The sequence below is a fragment of the Equus caballus genome, chromosome 5, assembly GCF_041296265.1.
Source record: "Equus caballus isolate H_3958 breed thoroughbred chromosome 5, TB-T2T, whole genome shotgun sequence".
Classification (NCBI taxonomy): domain Eukaryota; kingdom Metazoa; phylum Chordata; class Mammalia; order Perissodactyla; family Equidae; genus Equus; species Equus caballus.
Window position 1 is genome coordinate 24,345,401 of NC_091688.1, and position 20,989 is coordinate 24,366,389.

Genomic DNA, 20,989 nt, shown 5'->3' on the forward strand with positions numbered 1-20,989 from the left:
TCCCCTACACCTCATTTGTTTCCATCTCATACCAACACTTCACCTTTAAACTACAGCCTAGCTGGGTTCTGGTCTGTGTTATCTACCTTAGATCAAAAACTCAAGAGGCCAGGGCCCACAGCTGCTGGGAAACACCCACCCCAGCACTGCAAGTGCTTTTGGGCAGGGACCCTTACAATTGTGTCGTTCTGCAGTCATGCCCTGGTTCCCACCCTACGGACTCCAAATCCTTCACAGTTCCCCCCAAATGATATGTCCTTGCCTGATCATTCCTTTGGCCCAGCATGTCCCACATCTACTCTTTTGGATTAATGATCCCTAACCCACAATTTAAGGTCTAGCACATACAGCATGTCCTCCATGCGTTCCATACAAAACAAACCTTGTCACTCATACCTTAGCCCTTGGTGTGCTGCATTGTAGCCTACTGTACTGCTAGACAGAAATTGTCTGAGGGCAACCCCAGGAGTCCCCCACCATGCTTAGCCTAGTAACTGTCACATCAAGGTGTTCACTACATGTCACTGGAAAAACGGCCAAGGAAAATACTGTTCATGAGTAATACCAACCTGGTATCGTCCCAGAATAATCTTGGCATTACATCCAGGAGCATTTTTGCAATATACATACAAATTGAGGACTTCCCTTTTGCAGCAATTGTCTTTAAACACCTAAAAGATAAACATAATAGGTCTCATACATTCCAAAGCTTTACAGCAACGTGAATGAAGCTATTATTAATTTGGTCTTTAAGGACATCTCAACAATCAGGTGGAAACTTCCAGACAGTGGTTGGGATGGAAATATCAGATTCACCACCATAAAAGAAGAGATTGTCATAGATACATACAGGCCACCAAACCTACAAGACCAGTGCAGTAGGCTGCAGCTGGGAGAATCTCACGGTTAACTGGATCCCACACACTCAAAGGTCAGGAGGTAGAGCTGTGGCTGAAGGTGATGCTTTCAGGTTCCTGTCGCAGCGTCAACATTTGTATTAGTCATCAGGAGATGTCACTGAAACTGTGCTGACCTGCTACTTCAGCACAAACCAGGGGTTGGCAGACTTTCTCCGTAAAAGGTCAGATAGTAAATATTTTTGGCTTTGCAGGCCACATTGCAATGTTCTCTGGAACAACGATTCAACTCTGTAGAACACAATACTTAAATGAATGGGCGTGACTGTCTTCCAATATTTATGGACACTGAAATGCGAATTTCGCATAATTTTCACGTGTTCACAACACATTATTCTTCTTTTCATTTTTACAATAAATTTTCATTTTGAAATAAAGACTCACAAGAGGTTGCAAAAATAGTAGAGTTCCTGTGTATCCTTCTTTTAAAAAAAAAATGGGCACCTAAGCTAATATCTCTTGCCAATCTTCTTCTTCTTTTTTTTTTTTCTTCTTCTCCCCAAATCGCCCCAGTACATAGTTGTATATTCTAGTTGTAGGTCCTTCTGGTTGTGCTATGTGGGACGTTGGCCTGATGAGCAGTACCATGTCCATGCCCAGGATCCGAACCGGCAAATCCCTGGGCTGCTGAAGTGGAGCGTGCAAACACAACCACTCAGCCATGGGGCCAGCCTCCTGTGTACCCTTCTTTTGATTTTTTTCCATGATTTAAAAATATAAAAAACAGCAGGCTGGCTTGGTGGCAGAGTGGTTAAGTTGGCACGCTCTGCTCTGGCAGCCCAGGTTCCGTGGGTTCGGATCCTGGGTATGGACCTACACACTGCTCATCAAGCCATGCTGTGGTGGTGTCCCACACACAAAATAGAGGAAGATTGGCACAGATGTTAGCTTAGGGCCAATATTCCTCACCAAAAAAAAAAAAAATATATATATATATATAAACCATTCTCAGTTCACAGGCTGTACAACAACAGGTATCAGGCTAGATTTGTCCCAACAAACCCCATGTTGCAGCCTGCCAACCCCTGGCCTAGTGGGTGATACAGACACAAGTACACCACTGTCCCCTGCTAGGCATTTGCAAAATGATTCATAAGAGCATAGAGAAGGAGCGTGTACAACAGACTAAGTGCTCAGGGTGCTTCCTGGAGGAGGTGAGAATTGAATGTCCTGTGATGGAATTTTAAAGGAAGAAAACTTAGCTTAAAAAGAAGTTTTAAGGGAGAAAATCTTCATGACCATGGGTCAGGTAGGTAATGGCTTCTTAGATACAATACTAAAAGAACAAGTGACCAAAAGAAACAAACAAAAGATAAATAAGACTTCATCAAAACGAAAAACTTTTCTGCTTCAAAGGATATCATCAAGAAAGTGAAAAAACAATCCATAAAATGGGAGAAAAATATTTGCAAATCACATATCTGATAAGAGACTTGTATCCAAAATATATAAAGACCTCTTAGAATTCAACAATAAAAGACAAATAATCCACTTTAAAAATTGGCAAAGGAATTGAGTAGGCATTTCTACAAAGAAGATGCACAAATGGCCAAGCACATGAAAAGATGCTCATCATTAATCATTAGAGAAATGCAAATCAAAACCACGAGATTCCTTTTCATATCCACCAGGAAGGCAATACTCAAACAGACGGACAATAACAAATTTTGGCGAGGATCCAGAGAAATTAGAACACTCATATCTTGCTGGTTGGAATGTAAAATAGTACAGTGGCTTCGGAACATAGTCTGGCAGTTCCTCAGAAAGTTAAACATAGAAGAATGTTACCACGTTAACACAGTTACCAAATGACCCAGTAATTCCACTCCTAGGTATATACCCAAGAAACATGTACACTTTAAAGGTAAATGCCATGGCATATGAATTATGTCTCAATAAAGCTATTGTTAGACATAATAATAATAAAAAGAAGTTTTAGAGATTAGCCAGATGAGAAAGCGAATTCCAGGAAACAGGATGTTTCATTTCTCCAGGTGCCTCAATGTAACGGGAGCTAATATAGGAAGCGGCTAAGGAGGAAGCAAGAGAAGAAACTTGGGGGGGTTTCAATAAAGACCCAATGAAGCCTCTCTCAAACCGGGCTAGGAGTGGGGTCTGACTTGACCCCATGGCAGAGGAATATGGACCCTAAGGAAGGTCCCCCTCTCCCACTCTCCTGCTCCAACCTCTATGTGCAATTCAACCCAGGACACTGGCTTCTCCATCACCCAGAGAGCCGCTAAACCACAACAGTGATTTTCTTACCTCCTGAGATTTGATAACCTCCTTATCTACAGGGCAGAGTGGGACTGCATTTAATTCTCTGGAGAGAAAAACAAAAACAGAGCCAGAATTAAGAGTTGACCTCGACAGCTCTTCCAAGAGTAGCCCCAGCACTCCAGCTGTGCTTGACCCCTTGAGCAGGCCAGGCCCTGTCCTTGCTCATGCTCTTCCCTCCTCCCAGAAGGGCCCCTGGCATCCCAATTTCAGCATCTGCTTAGTCTGCCTGAAAAACTCCCATTCATGCTGCAGGGTGTAAGTCAAATAGCGAGTGCCCCAGAGTTAAATGCCCTCTGCCAGAGCTCCCACGGGAGTCCTTTGCTTATCACACTGTCCCACAACCTGTCTCCATCAGTAGACTGGAACATTCTAGAGGGCAGAGACTGGGTCCTCTGCTACACTGGATCCCTGCACACCAGAGCTTAGTTTAGCAAGCTGCCTGGAGCACACAGGTGCGAATGAACAAACCCAAGAATAAATGAGAATGTGCTGTCATAACCCCCTTTCCACGTTTGATAGCATACAACTTCCTTATTGTCCTAGATAAGCCCCCAAAACCTGCTTCCACGTCTCTCTGGGTCCCCTCCCTCAAAGTGGCATGACCCAGGTTTTACAGCTGCCCAGGCATGGACAGCATCCGTGGCAGTGAGGTCCCCTCTGGATGTGAGACCACCTCTGCCTTAAGGCAGGGAAAGGTCAGGGTGACTACAACACAGACCCCCGTGACATACAGGCCCTCCCACCACAGACTGTGCATCTAGCTTTGCCCTCACATGCAAAGCAGGTGTGGTCTGAATTTTAAGAAAAGGTAAATATCAATACGTGAGTGGCAAAAACATGAAGATTATTTCTCAGGCTCTCAGAGACTGGCCCCAGGAGAGCCTCTCCTCATATTCGTGGTTCTGTGGGCAACCACAGCAATTCCAAAAACCACGATTACAGTCGAGTGGCCACAGAAGACATTTCGATCCCAGGAACAGCCGCGTCTGGTTCTGGCCGGAGCTGCAGGCCCTGCCCACTCACCTCAGGGACAGGATGCAGTGCTGGCAGAAGCGGTGCCCACAGCCCGTCTGGTGGGGGTTGTGAAGCACAGAGTGGCAGAAGGCACATTTGTAGCGCTCTTCTAACTGCTCTACGAACCGATACTCTGTGTTGGGCTCAAAGTCCAAGGAAACGGAGTTGCTGGAATTCTGACGGATGAAACCACAGGGGACACCTCCTTGCTCCTCAGAATAAGCCATTCTGAGGGGTCAAGAGAAGAGAAAGAAAATTAAGTGTGCAAATACCAAAACAACGACAGCCATCAGATGTTTTAACTATTTGTTTCCTAATTAGTGAACATCACCCACACGGTCATTCAGTTATGACTTTGTGACAACAATGACAACCTCCTGCCACTGGAGGGCCCCCACAGAGGGGAGATGGGGTACTCAGGTGGGAGGCTGGACCAAGTGACTTCCAGCACGATTCTATCAGACTTTAGCCCTTTGTCCATTTACCTTTTACAGGATGCTAACTTATCCTGTCAGTTTGCCATATCCTTGAACAAAATATAGACAGATGTTAACTACATTCTATGTAAGCTATTGTTATGGATTTTTCTTCCATTCAGTTGAGAAAATTGAGAAAAATGCTTTGTTAACATTTTTGAGAAGAACATCGCACACCAGTACATTTCTTGCAACATATAGATAGACAGATATATCACCACCACCAAGCCACATCATTTCTCACCTGAACTAAATAAGAGCCCACTAATTGATTCCCCCTCCAACCCATTCTCCATAGTATAGCCAGGGTGATATTTTCAAAATGCAAGTATAATTGAAGGTTATCTCCCCTCATCATTCACTGACTTGCCAGGGCTTAGACGGAAAAGTCCATAACGTGAAGCAGGCTACAAGACTGCATCCTCACCACCCAGCAGCATCCTGGACCTCTCCTCCTCTTGCTTTCTGCACTCTAGCCACACAGGCTTTCTTTTAGTTCTTCTACTATATCATGCTGGCTTCTGCCACAGGGCCTTTGCACAAGCCATTGCCTCTGTCTAGACTGCTTCCACTATCCCCTTCCAGTCCTCTTCACTTAGTTAACTCACATTCATGCTTCAAAATTTCATTTCAAGCATTATATCCTCAGGTAAGATTTCTCTTCTCCCCTAGTCTAATGGCAGGAGGCCCACTCACCAGTCTGTAAAACATGCATGGCTCCAGGGAGTGGCTAGGGGATAAGGAAGGGGGGAGATATTTCACTATATAATCCTTTTGAATTTTTGAACATGAATATATCACCTATTCAAAAATAAATAAATATATAAAAACAAAAACTGAACATCCACTGTCATATATGTCATAGAACCAGGTTCCTTTCCTTCAGAGCAATACTTGATTTAAAATTAGACATACATATACGTGATTATTGAATTTATATCTGGCCCCCCAATGACACACAGATCGCATCTGGTCATGCTCATGGTTGTGTCCCCAGCCCTTAGCACTGAGTCAGGCATGGAGACCAACTCAGCTATTTGTTGAATTAATGCTATTGAATGGACTTTTTGAAAAACCTTGGCCTCTAACATAGAGATTCTTAACCTTTTTTGAGCAAGGACTTCCCCTTGCCTTTGAAGATTTGATGAAAACTCTAGGCCTTCTCCCTATAAAATAGCACACACACTTGACATCTGGAGCTTTAGGGGCCCTCTGAGCCCACTGGTGGTCCCCACATTAACAACAGCCCTGCCTCCCCAGCAGGAATATTGTTACTTTTGGCACAGTACAAGGAGCAGTGCTTTCAGAGTGTCTGGCAAATGGCTAAAGGATGGGAGGCCATCAAGGGTGGTCCCTTCCACATGGGGGTGATGTCCTTCCACATGGTTAGGGTACAGGAAGCCTTGGCTTTCAGGCTCGCTTGCTTTGGCTTGCTCTTGGGATCCCTCAGGATTCTCCGGCAGCTGATAAGGTCAACTGGACCTGGGAGCAGCTGTGCAGCCTACCATGTAGGCGAGAGACAGGTGGCCCCACGCAACACTCAGCTTTGCTCAAGTCAGCTGCTGGCCTCTCTCACTGCTGGTGTGGTCTGAGACTGGGGCGGGGCCCGGGTGAACAGAGTAGAGTAAGCAACTGGCCTCCTTCAGCAAACACAGCTTTCTCTCTGGAGGAGCCTAGCAGACCAGGGGATTTTTTCTTTTAATCCTGGGGTTAGAGACCAGAGCTCCACATTTTCCTCTCTGAATGTGTTTCCCGCAGGACTCCAAGAGTGGGAGGTAAGCAGTACAAGATGTGACTTTTCCCCTTTTACTCTTGAGATTTAACAAGAGTTTTACTTAGGAAGATAAAGAGGCACAGAACTTGATTTACATGCACAACCCTAATAACCAAGACTCACCCATCTCTCCAAGAAGTGAAAGAACTAATTCCAAACTGCCCTACTCTGCCCTGTGTTCTCTAGTCCCAAGGGAGGTCAACAGTTCACGTCCCACGCCCCTCTAGGGTTCTCTCCTGAAACCAGGCTCATGTCTGTGTCACTCGGCATCTAAATTTGGACTCACAGAGATTTACCCTAAAGCAACAGGCTTGCTCAGCCCCCAGAACGAGGCAGCAGGATGTACAAAACTCAGTTCAGGTTCCCCTCCATTACATTCTACCCTCTTTCCTAGCACAAAAATTTAATGCACTCATCTGTGTGTGTCTGTTTATCTTTCCCTACAACAGTAGTTCTCAAACTTTTTGGTTTCAGGACCCCCTTTTAGAGTCTTAAAAATTGAAGACCCAAAGACTCAGAATAGTCAACACAATATTGAAGGAGTAGAACAAAATGGGAAAATTGACACTATCAGACTTCAAAACTTACTGTAAAGCTATAATATTCAGACAGTGTGGTATTGCTGAAAGAGTAGACAAACAGATCAATAGAACAGAATAGAGAGCCCAGAAATAGACCCACTTAAACATAGTCAACTGATCTTTGACAAAGGAGCAAAGGCAATACAAAGGAATAAAGATAGTCTTTTCACAAATCGTATTGGAACAACTAGACATCCACACGCAAAAAAAATGAATCTAGACACAGACTTTACACCCTTCACACAAATTAACTCAAAATGGATCATGGACCCAAATGTAAAATGCAAAATTATTAAACTCCCAGAAGATAACACAGGAGAAAATCTAGATAACCTCAGGTCTGGCAATGACTTTTTAGATCTAACACCAAAGTCATAACCTGTAAAAGAAAGATAGATAAGCAGGACTTCGTTAAAATCAAAAATTTCTGCTCCGTGAAAGACATTGTCAAGAGAAGGAGAAGACAAGCCACAAACTGAGAGAAAATATTTGCAAAAGGCACATCTGATAAAGGACTGTTATCCAAAACACATCTCAGCACAGAAGATATACAGACGGCAAAGAAGCACATGCAAAGGTGCTCTCCATCATGTGTCATCAGGGAAATGCAAATTAAAACAACAAGGAGATACCACTACACACCTATCAGAATGGCCACAATCCAGAACACTGAGAACATCAAACACTGGTGAGGATGTGGAGCAACAGGTACTCTCATACATTGCTGGCAGTAATGTAACACTTTGGAAGACAATTTGGCAGTTTCCTACAAAACTAAACATACTTTCACCATCTGATCCAGCAATTACGCTCCTTGGTATTTACTCAAGGCAGCTGGAAACTTATGTCCACATAAAACCCTGTACATGGATGCTTATTGGGGCTTTATTCATAATTGCCAACACTTAGAAGCAATCAAGATGTCCTCCAGTAGGTGAACGGATAAACCCTGGTACATCCAGACAATGGAATATTATTCAGTGCTAAAAAGAAACGAGCTATTGAGTCATGAAAAGACGTGGAAGAAGCTTAAATGCATATTACTAAGTGAAAGAAGCCAATGGAAAAGGCTATTTACTATATGATTCAACTATTTGACATTCTGGAAAAGGCAGAATTATGGAGGCAGTAAAAAGATCATTGGTTGCCAGAGATTAGGGTGAAGGGAGAGATGAATAGGTGGATTACAGAGGATTTTTAGGGCAGTGAAAATACTCTGTATGAACTAGAAGGGTGAATACATGTCATTACACATTTGTCCAAATGCATAGAATGCAAGACTGAACCCTAACGTACACTATGGACTTCAGACGATAACGATGTCTTGACTGAAGGGCAGCAGAACATGCCACCCCAAGATATGCTGCTTTGGTATACTGATTATTTTGAGCTGTAGACGCTTGAAAAGCAGCAAATGCAGGGAGAGGCTTTCTCTGAACACTTTCTCTGCCTAAAGACACATCCTCCAAAAGGAACTCAATTGCCATAAATCTCCTCTCAGGGAGTTTCATCAACCAGGGAAGACAGACTCACGTCACCAGGAGAAGAAACTAGAAGTTGACACCCAGACAAACGTTGTCACAAACTATCATATCTCCCACTTATTCTTCTAAGGGCCCATTCACTTTTCCTAAAAATCATTTACTCTCCCCTAAGAGGCCTACATCCCCCTCCTTTTCCCTCTCAAGATGGTATTCAAGCCTGAATTCTAAGCCATCTCAGAGAGTTACTATTTTTCCCTGGGTATCTCCCATATACACATGAGGTATATATGTTAATAAACTTCAGTTTGTTTTTCTCCTGTTAATCTGGCTTTTATTACAAACGTCTCAGCTAAGAGCTCAGAAGGGTAAAGGGAGAATCACTCCCCTACACAATGTGGGTTCATGAACTGTAACAAATGACTCATTCTGGTGGGGGATGTTGCTAATGCAGGAGGCTCTGCGTGTGTGGGGGCAAGGGGTATATGGGAAATCTCTGTACCTTCCACTTACCTTCCACTTTGCTGTGAACTTAAAACCACTCTAAAAAATAAAGTCTCTTAAAAAAAACATTGAACACCCCAAAGAGTTTTTATGTGGGTTACATCTATCGATAGTTACCATATTTGAGATGAAAATTGAGGAATTTTAAAAAATATTTCTTTATTAATTCACTTTAAGATAATAAGCCAATTACGTGTTAACATAACATTTTAATGAAAAATAACCATTTTCCAAAACAAAAAATTTAGTGAGACGAGTAGCACGGTTTGCGTTTTTGCACATCTCTGCGCTTAATAGAAGATAAGTGGATTCTCATATCCACTCCCACATTCAGTCTTTACAGTTTCACATGTCATGCAGCTCCTGGAAAATATCACTGTACACTCATGAAAGAAGGAGAGTAAAAATGGCAAACGATAAGTTAGAATTATTACAAAGATAGTTTTGCCCCTGCAGATCGCCTGAAAGGGTCTCAGGGAGCCCCAGGCAGTGGTGTGGTGATAAATGTTTAACAATCTGCTCTTCTAGGGGAAAAGCTCCAATCTGGAGAATTTTCCAGCTTCTGTGCCTGAACATACCTGAACCAAGTAGGAGCCCATACGCTGCTTTCCCGGGAAGAGCGGCTCCAGCACCCCTGGGACCCCTGAAGCCCACTTTGGGGGCCGCTGCTCTATCAGGCTGCTGGGTGGGCCTGTGTCTTGTCAGTCTTTGTACCACAGGGCCCAGCACATGTGTGACCCTCACCGACAATCTCCTTGTTCCTACTGAATGGCCAGCAGAGACCTGAGGACCAGATGCCCCGTCTTCCCTCTCCCTCTCACTGTGTCTTGCCCAGCCCTAGTGAGCATGCCTTGGGCATCTGCTGACCTTGTTCACTCTCTAATTGGTTGTCTTGTTAGTATTTGTTTTTACAAAATTGAGTTTTTATCTCATGAGACACTTAACACGCACTTTTGTTCTGCTATACAATATAGAGTTTAGATGTTTCAGGGCGGTGTTCTTGCATATAAACCAAGCTGTGATGTCTCCCAGGGCAGGGTCTGTCTCCTTCCTCTGAAGCTTCTTCAGGCCCATGATCTGGCTTCAAAAATGGAATCAGTCCACTGTGCTCACTGACCTGAGAGAGCCCTAATAAGAGAACTAGCAAGACTGACATTTCTTTGTCTAACAAATATATTTCTCTAATTAATTCAGCATTTCCAGCTGGTACTCTGTCATTCCCAGGCACTTATTTAATGAATAAGAGTTCCATTTTATGAAAATCTTTCCCGTTTGAGTATAAGGGCTTATGTAACAGGAACAGCAAAACAGTTCTTGCAAATAAGAAAATAAAGTCATCAAAATTATTATTAGAGCTTGTGTATCTCCTTACTGCAGTTAACAGTTCCATCGACGGGGCATACAGTGTGGTCCCCCTGCTGAAGTTATTAACTCAAACCAATAAGATAAGAGAAAAATCATGTCCCATCCTTTCCCTAAGAACTCTCAGTGAGTTTCTTTTTTTTTTTTTTTTAAAGATTTTATTTTTTCCTTTTTCTCCCCAAAGCCCCCCGGTACATAGTTGTGTATTCTTCGTTGTGGGTTCTTCTAGTTGTGGCATGTGGGACGCTGCCTCAGTGTGGTCTGATGAGCAGTGCCATGTCCGTGCCCAGGATTCGAACCAACGAAACACTGGGCCGCCTGCAGCGGAGCGCGCGAACTTAACCACTCGGCCACGGTGCCAGCCCCTCAGTGAGTTTCTTTTAAACACCCTTTTTTAGCTTCATAAATTGATGCATCTCTTCCCTGAGAATTTCCTAGGAATTCCAAAGGAAAGCTGTGCATGTCACGATTTAAATTCTTTACTTACTCATTTCTTCTGATTCATTTCTGGGGAACACTTAATAAATAGTCTAACATTCTGAAACAGCGTGAGTTTAGCTTTTAGTTACAATAAAAAGGACACATATCCAGCAGAATTCAGTCTTACGTTGAACAAAGAAAGGTAAGTCCTTGTCTGTCTGTCCACACTACTTCCACAGCCTCCCAATATCTTGTTTGGATTAATGAAGGTCTGGAAAATTGGGAACATTTTTATAAATTACATTATACTTTGTAAGATATAAGGCCAGGAACTATGTCTCCAGAGTTTTCAAGTTCTGATTTTTTGGAGTTACTGGCTACTACAATCAAATTCCAGAGTAAAAGGGGACAGGGTCAGAGACCTGGGCCCGATGCCCACTCTGCCACTCACCTGCTATGAAACTTTGGGCAAGACACCCCCACAGCTCTGTCACTTGTACATCCCTGCATGGATGCAGCATGTACATGTCCTGGATTGGGTCTCAAGAATGCAGAGACCTGTGATACCATGTCTGTCCTTGAAGCTCTCCAGGTTGAACAGAGGAAATCAAACACAGGAATGACACATTACAATACCCCAGTGGCCAGTACCACAAAGACCGATTTAAACAGAACAGCTAGAGCCCAGATGAGGGGTAGCTGACACTCTCTGAGCTGTCTATGCTGATTTCCACAGAGAAGAAAACATCTCAGCTGGTCCTGAAGAAGGGGGAGGCATTTTCTAGATGAAGGAGGTAAGAGAATTTCCCAGAAGGTATCATAAAACTTCTGAGACAGTTAATAATTAACTGTAGCTGAATGGGAATGAAGGGAACAAGCCAGTCGTTTGCCTCTTTGCTCTCAGATCCACTCTCTGCTCTTCTGCCCTCGTTCTGCATCATGAGGTGGGGTGAGGGTTGACCCCCTACAAACTCTGCTTCCCAGGCTCCTTGGCGTCTGTCTAGGTCCAGCCAATCAGAGGCACTGTCAGGAGACCGAAGGGTAGGAGGAAGGGAGAAGCTAGAGTATTTCTCCCCCACCCCCTGGTGTTGGGCAGTGTCTCAGTAGTGATTGGGTCTCCTCCATGGCTTTAATCACCACCAGATGGCCCCTCTCTCTGTGGTCTAGTTCCCGCCAGGCAGGCCCCGTGTGACCCCCAGCTCCTCAGCTCTGGAAATACCATTTCTTCCTTTGTCCCGTCAGCTCTCCAGGGAGTGGGCAGTTTCTGCTTGGCCTCACTCCCAGTCTCCTGTTTGGTTTCCCAGCTTTGCCATCACCTTTGTAGCTGATTCCTGTGTAACTACATTCCCTGTTGGAAACACCTAAAAAGGTCCCTGTGAGACATAAGGGTGGAGAGAGAGGGGAGGAGCATATCGTGAAGAGCGCTGAATGTATGCCAGTCAGGGATTCCGAATTTTACCCCATGGTTTTGATCTTTTCATGGATGATAAACACAGAGGACAGGCCCACACAGGGATTTAGGGGAAGAGGCTGTGACAACAGACCAAAGGAGGATGACAATGGCCTGATGGAAGGCAGGGCAAAAGGAAGCCGTGTTTGTGAGGCCTTTCTGAGATAAAATGCATTGATTTAGAAATGGGATCAATGGTAGGGCTGAGGGAGTGGACAGTGGAGGCTGATGCCCAGGTTCCAGTTTGGAAGATGGGTGAACGATGGCACCAATGGGAGAGGATGAAGGTGAGAAGCCAAGGATGCGGGCAGGAGGCATATCCAGGCTGGGGTGCCTTATGGACAGTCTTAGGGGAATGAGGGTAAGTCAGACCAGCTGACATCTAACAGATCTTCCAGAATAAACTATGATTTCTAGGAATGGCCACATTCCCTTTGTGGTATCAATAATTGTTTTAAAACTGCCTAGGGCATTAAAATTTTTTTCACTTTCTAAACAATTTGGTTGTCATTTTAGTGATGGCATTTAATATAATAGGTTTAGATCTATGTCAGGAAAATAAGATCTGGAGAGATAGGACATCCCAGAGAGATAGCAATGAGAAAACTCCTTGAAGCTAGTACTGAAGTCCGCTCTCGGGTCCTCCCCATTCACACCCAGTGCTTATGTTACTCCCTATTTGAGATTTAATCGGTGCTGCTTCCCCCAAAGTGACCCCCATCCAGTGACCCTCCACCCCTTACTAGATCTGAGATCCCTACTGCTAATGACCACATTAGACAAGAACTCAAAGGGTCCAGGGACTGCTGTTAAACGTGCCTGGGAGGAGCGTGAGGACTGTGGGCGAGGGCTACAGCCTCTCACCGAGGCCCCTCTGTAAGGAAGGCTACTAAGGGCTGCACAACCAGGAGACCCTGCTGTCTCTGGGAGGTAAACTTACAGGGCCTGACTGATAAGGTGGGACACAAAGCTGGCCAGTGCCCTGGATGGTCCTTGAGCCATGGGCAACTCAAGGGCAGCACCACACTGGCCAGTCATAAGATTGATACCGGGTCAGCACAAGGTTGACATAAGGGAAGCCATACTGTAGAAAAGAACCCATATTGTAACTTTGAATGACCTCCAATTAACTAACCCAGCTGTGATAAGTCAATAACTTTGTTCTTTTGAGTTCCTTAGGAATGTGATGACCCCTGGGGCAGAGAGTCTATGCTGATAGCCATCAATGAGAACTGAAAGATCAAGGTATAAGGCTCTGGTCTCTGATGTATATCCAGTAAAACAAAAGATTTTCAGGACTAGAACCAGATGTCTGCCCCACCAGGAGACCAGATGCCTCCCCAACCTGGAGACCAGCCCCCTGTATAACTGGCCTGTAGTCTTTGTTCTGTAAGATGGTTCTTTGGGACATTAGTCAGCCATCTGCCTCCTTGCTAGCAGGCTATAATAAAGTCCTTTCTCTCCTACCATCTTGCCTCCTGACTACTGGCATGTCTTGAGGCGGACAGATGACCCCCACCTTAGGCGGTAACAGGATGGGCGGCTTAAAGGCAAACTACCTACTTGTCAGCTCTGCTTGGGCCCCGCCAGAAGCACAAGGAGCCAATTCCCTGACGCTGACATTCAGCAATAGGGGGCGGGTGCAAATATGTTACTCCTCAAACCCACCGGAGACCCAACGAAGGGTCCTGGGCTTAAATGAAAGGAGGAGAGGTTGTGGTTAGTGACAAAGAAAAGCTAATAAAATGTCAAATCCCAACACGCAGTGACCCAAGGAGACTGTGGCATCTGTGCCCTGCACAATGTTCTAAAAGAGAAAAGCCCTGGCTCAGAGAGCCAGATGCTCCCCTACTAGAAGGATAGGCAGTTCCCTCTCTCAGAGTCACCTCTGGCCCTTGAATTTGGAGATTCTGCTCTTGCAGGAAGCACAGTTACTACCAGAAAAGTGAAAAAAAAAAAAAAAAGAAGAAGAAAAAGAGGAGGAGGAGGCAGAAGAGGAAGAAGGAAAGCACTTAGCATGTTATCCTTATGGCACAAGGAGAACTGAGATGAGCTCAAAGTTGTTACCACAGCCTCTGGCTGCAAGGGCCCAGAAAGATCTTTCCTCTGAAGATGAAACCCCTCAAGACAACCACTCCCACCCTGGACCTTCTCTTCCTCTCCACTCTTCCCATAGCTTAACAACAACACACTGTGCGACTTCTGGGAGAAACTGGTTTTTATTTTCATTAAGCTTTAACCATGCAAGTTAGACAAAGAGGAAGGAAGGGCCTTGGAGAAACGCAGAAAGAATGTGGCCGTTTTCCATCAGGCCTAATGTGGCACGGAGACCACGCAGAGACCGGGTGACACCACAATGGCCAGAAGATATGCCCACCGACCCAGTGTCTATCCAAGGGTTTGGTGTTTCAGAGGAAGAGGTAGAGTGTGTTTTCTTTTCTTTTCTTTTCCTTACACTTTCACAGAAGAAGGTTTTCTTGGACACAGGATGAAGGATGTGGGTGTGATTTTAATTCTTTAGAAGAGAAGTGTGATTTCTCCCAAGTTGTCAGGAAACCTCTGGTTCCTCATTTTCCTGGGAGTGCAGCAGAGCACTGCTATGGAAGAGACGGAGGTTCAACAGCTGAAAGGGCATCGCGGCCCCCTCCTGGGTGCAGCAGCTGCTGCTGCCTTAACAGGAGTCTCACGCATAGGGAAGCCCGGAACGGAACTCACTCTCTTTCTTGTGCTCAGAACCATCCAGAGTCCACGTGGCTCCAAGTGATGCTGCAGAAAACCCTTCAGATTTGCTCTCAGAACTTAGACCAAGAGAAAAAAAAACAAAAAACACTACTGATCTTCCCACACAAAAGCTTCCTCTTTAGGAAGCTCTGACTCCAAGACTCTCAGCTCCAACTCTATCACAGTCCCCACAGCTGTTGAGGTCAGCTCAGGGTGTTCTTGGAGGGAGGGGCTGTCCTCAGGAGTCTCCAGATCTCAGAGCCAGCCCTGTGCCTGGCACAGAGTACTCAATCAATGTTTGGTAAATAAGAAGGGAAATTGAAGAGGAATGTGAGGCCTCAGTGGAAAAGGGTTGTTAGAAGCACAGCCATGAAGATGGACAAATCTGAATGAAGCAAGGGGATGGGGATGATAGGAAAAGATGTGAACGGAACCTAAGGGCTGGAATTGGATATGGGTCAGGATTACACTTAGTGAGGCTGTGCCCATGCTCAGAGCCAGCAGATTTACCTGAATTGTCTCATTTTAATCCTGAGAGCAAACCCATGATGTGTACATTATTATTATCATCCCATCCCCAGTTTTCAAATGAGGAAACTTGGATGGGGCCGGCCCGGTGGTACAGCGGTTAAGTTCGCACGTTCCGCTTCTCGGTGACCCGGAGTTCGCTGGTTCGGATCCCAGGTGTGGATGTGGCACCTCTTGGCATGCCATGCTGTGGTAGGTGTCCCACATATAATGTAGAGGAAGATGGGCACGGATGTTAGCTCAGGGTCAGCTTTCCTCAGCAAAAAGAGGAGGACTGGCAGTAGTTAGCTGAGGGCTAATCTTCCTCAAAAAAAAAAAAAAAACAACCAAACAAACAAAAAAACAAATGAGGAAACTTGGAGAGGTCGTATGTACAGGAAGCAACGAAGGCCCTCAGGGGATAAAGAGGAGATGGGGTTCCTCCCTGCTTCTCCAAGGTCCACCAAGAGACAGTGCCATGGACTCTGGAGTGGACCTGCCTGGCTCAAATCCGGGATCTGTCCCTGAATAGCCATGTGACCTCAAGCAAGTTACTTAGTCTCTATGCTTCTCAGTTTCTTCACCTGTAAAATGGTGATAATGACAATAGATATCACCTCATAGAATTTCTGAAGATCAAATAAGTTAGTACTGTACATTAGGGGGGAGCTGGCCCATCACTTGTTTTTGTAAGTAAAGTTTTATTAGGACACAGTCACACTCATTCGTTTACATATTGTCTATGGTTGTTTTTGTGCTACCACGGCAGAGCAGAGGAGTTGTGCCACAGATCAGATGGCCCAAAACCTAAAATATTTATTCTCTGGTTCTTTACAGAAAAAGTCTGCTGACACGCCTATGCATGAAGAGCTTATAACGGTGGTATACAGTAAGCGCTATAAGGGCTATTATCATCATCATCATTGTTACTATTAAGCATTTGCCCCAGAGCCCCTCCATCAATGTCCCCCACTCTGATGATAACCTGACTGCCTGCCACGCCAGGCACTGCATGAGGCTCTGGGGGCCAGAGAGGGACAAGACAGAGATGGTCCAAGCCTGCTCCTGCGGGGTTTACAAGCTAACGGAGGAGACAAGGGAATAACAAACAAAGGAGGTAATTACAGTCTGCAGTGAGTTCTTTGAAAAACATAACCAGGATGTTGAGATAGAGAAACAGGGGTGGCCACTCTAGGCTGGAAGCCCTCATGGAGGAGGTGATCCTTGAATAACAACCGGAAGGATAAGAATCAAGTGGGAGGAGTGGCAGGAAGGACATTTCAGGCAGAGGGGACAGCAAGGGTAACAATCGGTTCTGGGAAAGGGCTTGCCACGTGTGAGAAACAGAAAGGAGGCCAGTGTTGCATAAGTGTCAGGGACAAGAGGAAGAGCAGTAGGAGATGGGGCAGAAGCCAGATCACGGTTACACTGGACTATCTCCCACCAAATGTCAGTCAGTCATTTTCTGTCAATCATTCCTGTGCTGAGAACCTCCTACCGCAGACACTGACGGGAAACAGAAAGGCAGCACAGAGGGCCCGGATTCCTCACACCATCCCCACCACCCCCACCCAGCAGTGGGCCTCGGTCCACTCACCTGCCTCAGCCTAGCAACACCCCCACCAGCCACTCTCTCCCCCTCCCCTCCCTTCCATTCCTGGCTCCAGACCAGTGCTTGCACTCCTGTGTCCCTCCTCAGATGCCATCGGCACCTCCCTGCAGCGTTCCCCCTTCCCAAGTTCACCTGCCCTTGAACAAGCTGTGGGCTTGAATCCTCTGGGTTTTGGGGGGGTGGGGGGGGAGTGAGGCTCTACATAGTTCAGAAAAGCATATTAGATTAGTCCAATGGTCTAAACCATAATCACATAGTCAGGCTTGCCAATTAGTCTCTCCTAAGTTGTTGCCTCCTGCCCTTTATGTGGCATTTGGCACTTCCTTCTTGAAACCCCCTGATCCCTTGGTCTTGGCGACACTGTACTTTTGGTTCTCCTCCCACCCGTGACCACAGCCCTAGGAGGCTCCTGCAGGGCTCCCCTGAGTCTGGGTCAGTCCTCTGCCCTTGGTTCTTGCCACAAGTCCCACCTTTCCTAGTTTGAAAGGCTCCCTCATCTCCAGCCGGACTGTAGGGTGAGGGATGCAAATGAGGGTGGGGATCCCTACTTCATTGTGTCATGGGGCTATCATCTCAGAGTCACAGTTCCCTGCTCCTGCTCCCTTCCTGACCATCCTATTTTCTCACATAGACAGGCAGATGGAGTACACACTCTTGGACAGTGATGGAGATTCCAGTGGCCCCGCAAGCAGAGTGACGGGGGAGCCTGGATACACGGAGTTAGCTTAGAATTCAGGCTCTGAGAGGGGAGTGGGCCCAGCCTTGCCCAGGCCCCACCCCCCATGGCCTAAGGGTGCTCTGAGGAAAGGGGAGAGATGTGGAGACCATCCTAGATAGGCATCCTGGATAGACAGAACAGATATCCAAGGAGGATTCAGAAACCTTGGCTTGACCTTTGGGTGACTTTTAGCTACCAAAGGTCGACATCATTCTAGCTGGGCCTCCTCTTCCCACAAATGCTCACGTACAGCTGCCTTTGTTTCAGGTTCATATCTCCAAAGCTGACCACAGACATGTGACGTACTGTCGACTGCCCACTGCCCCAGGGCTGGGAGAGTCTGTGGCTGGGGCACAGTCGATGTTGTGTGAGAGGCAGGTGGGGCAATCCCTTCCTGACCAGTGGTGGGCGAGCTCTGGCCCACGCCCAGGGAGAGAGCAGACGGGACCAGAGGTGGCCCTTTCACCCCAGCCCTGAGCAGAGAAGCTTCCTGAGGTCCACCATCCCAGCACACCCCAGATGCCCATCCCACACATTGGCGGGCATTCTAGAGTTCAGCTCACAGAACACTGTGGCCCCTTGGTACAATGCTGGACATTGGGCTCTCGGGTCTGATGGGCTTGATCAGAACAACAGAAGAGGGAGAGCTGGGGGAGCCCAGAGAGGGGGCCCAAGAGAAGGAGAAAGAATTTGAAAGAGTGGCCTTTTCCCCCACAATTGAGCCAGTCAGTTGTGGAACACTTAAGGGATCAGCCAGCCAAATATTGCAGTTTTTTAAAAACAGTGAAACTCATCAAACCAAATCTCACGCAGGAACATCAGTAAATAAACGAGTGTACAGAGGAACTGTTCTAGCTGAAGCAAGGTCTATGATCAACACCCCTCTGGCCGCTCTTTTAGGTAATCCTAGGGGCTCCACAGTTTGATTTTCAAGATGATAATAATAATAATAATAATAATACCACCTTACACATACTAGTACTTTGCAGTTGGTATTTTATAAACATCATCACATCCAGTCATCACACTAACCCTAAGCAATATTACCATCATCATATCTCCAACAAAGTGCCCGAGGCCCTGAGTTGCCCTAAATCCCACAGCTAGCACATGGTGGGGCAGGAATTCGATTCTAGGCTTTCTGACTCCAAGTCCAGAGCTCTCTGCTCTGTGTCATAGCTAGAAGAAAATGTACAGCATCCTAACTGGAACCAAAAGGAAGGTCTTAATGAGAGGCTGGACAGCCTAGAGACCAGCTCTGGAACCAGACCTCAGGGTCCAATCCCTTCTGCTGTTCAGTCACCTGTGTCATCTTTTCCTCATCTAGAAAATGAGACAACAATAATACCCGCCTCTAAGGCTTGGAGTTAAGATTAAATGTGTTACCCCATGAAAATGACTGGCACATGGTGCCTGATGGATGCATAAACAAGTACTTAATATCCACGCATGTCCATCCTTCACACCTAGCCAGCATTTATTCAGTGCCTGCTGCACGCAGAGGCCTGCGCTTCATTCTGTTGTGGGAGGGGGTGGAGTGGGACAGGATCCCAAGTTCCCAGACAGCTCCCATTCCCAAGGGGTTTTCAGTCCAGGTGGGGAGCATGCCTATGCACAAAGGACAGCAACAGTTCCCAGAGTGGTCGGATCCTAACAATGTGCCCTGGAACATGATAAAAATGCTGGCTCAGAGAACTTAACCAGAGAAACAGATGTCTGTTTTGGGAGCGTATTTGTTACAACAGTCTAGCCTACCCTAATTCATATATTTCAGAATCAGGATCTCTCAGCAGCAGGTACAAGTCTGCTTTTTTTGTTGTTTTTAAAGATTGGTACCTGAGCTACCATCTGTTGCCATTCTTTTTTCTTTTTTCTTCTTCTTCTTCTCCTTAAAGCCCCCCAGTACACAGTTGTATACTTTTAGTTGTGGGTCCTCAGCATGGCTTGATGCACGGTGCTAGGTCCGCGCCCCGGATCCGAACCGGAGAAACTATGGGCCGCCAAAGTGGAGGGCACAGAATTAACCACTTGGCAATGGGGCTGGCCCCTAGAAGTCTGCTTTTTAGACAAGTCCCGGGGCTAGGTTAACCCGTTACATGGTTACAGCCGTTAACCATGTGAGAAGCACTGTGCTAGGGCACGGTGCCAGCTTCTAGGTCACCTTCTCCGCCTTACTGGCCACTCCTCATCTCCCCACCTCTTGGAGCACCCAGGCTGGGACTGGACCTCTTCTCTCGTCTGTCTACACTCGTTCTCTTGGTGAGCTCATCTGGGCTCCTGCATTAAATGCCGTCTAAGGCTGACAAGGCCCTTATTTTTATCTGCCTTCTGGACCTCTCCTCATTCCAACTGCCTACTCCATCCCTCCACGTTTGTCTACTAGACATCTCAATGTGACACATCCAATCCCACCCAGCCTGCTCCTCCCACAGCCTTCCTCCCCTGCAGTAAAGAGCACCACCAATCACCCTGTCGCTGGACCAAAAACTCGGGAGTCATCCTTGGCTCCTCTCTCTCTATCCCACAACACCAAATCCTATCGGCTCTTCCTCCAAACACCTCGAACTACTGCTCACCACTTCCAGCAGAAACACCCTGGTCTAAGCCGCCATCACCTCCCCACTGGTTACAGCACTAGCCTCCCAGCTGGTCTCCTGCCTCTGTCCCACCCTTACAGTCTAGTCACAACCCAGCGGCCAGTGCAATCCTTCTCATCTGCTGCTATGGCCCCATCTCACTCAGGGTCAAAGCCGGTGTCCTCAGGGTTCCCAGCGACCTGGCCCTCCGGTCTCCCTGTCCTCGTTTCCCAGTGCTTTCCTCCTGTTCACATACTCCAGACGCACCAGCCTCGCTTTTCCTTGACCAAAAGAGCCTTCTGCTTGCTGTCCTCCTACTGGGATGCTCTTCTTTCTCCCTGACACCTGAATGGCTTGTTCCCTCACTTCAGGTGTCTGCTCACGTGCTACCTCACAGGTGAGGCCTTCACCGACCACCCACATGGAAATGTGACATCCCCGGCAGCCCCGTCCCCTGCCACACTTTTCTCCAAAGCACTTATTACTGTCTAGCATGTGACATGTTTGCTTCTATACTGTCTGTCTTCCTTGCTCTCCATAAGCTCCATGATGGCAGGGATGTACCTTTTGTTTACTGAGGCACCAACACTTACAAG

General features: G+C 46.4%; 1 protein-coding gene and 1 long non-coding RNA gene across 3 annotated transcripts in view; one reads left to right on the top strand and one right to left on the bottom strand.

The window, feature by feature from the left end:
- The window catches only part of LOC138924032 (uncharacterized), a 37,872-nt gene extending 21,264 nt beyond the window's left edge, over positions 1-16,608 (top strand). The window contains exon 4 of the long non-coding RNA XR_011438568.1: positions 16,325-16,608. This is a non-coding gene — a long non-coding RNA (uncharacterized lncRNA). The remainder of the gene's footprint in view (positions 1-16,324) is intronic.
- The window catches only part of TRAF5 (TNF receptor associated factor 5), a 43,293-nt gene that overhangs the window by 12,548 nt on the left and 9,756 nt on the right, over positions 1-20,989 (bottom strand). For both annotated transcript variants that reach the window (XM_070266730.1, XM_023640759.2), the window contains 3 exons: positions 4,221-4,439; positions 3,183-3,240; positions 570-671 (listed from right to left, as the gene is read on the bottom strand). In XM_070266730.1, coding sequence (XP_070122831.1) covers positions 570-671; positions 3,183-3,240; positions 4,221-4,438 — 378 coding nt within the window. In that variant the 5' untranslated portion in view covers position 4,439. The remainder of the gene's footprint in view (positions 1-569; positions 672-3,182; positions 3,241-4,220; positions 4,440-20,989) is intronic.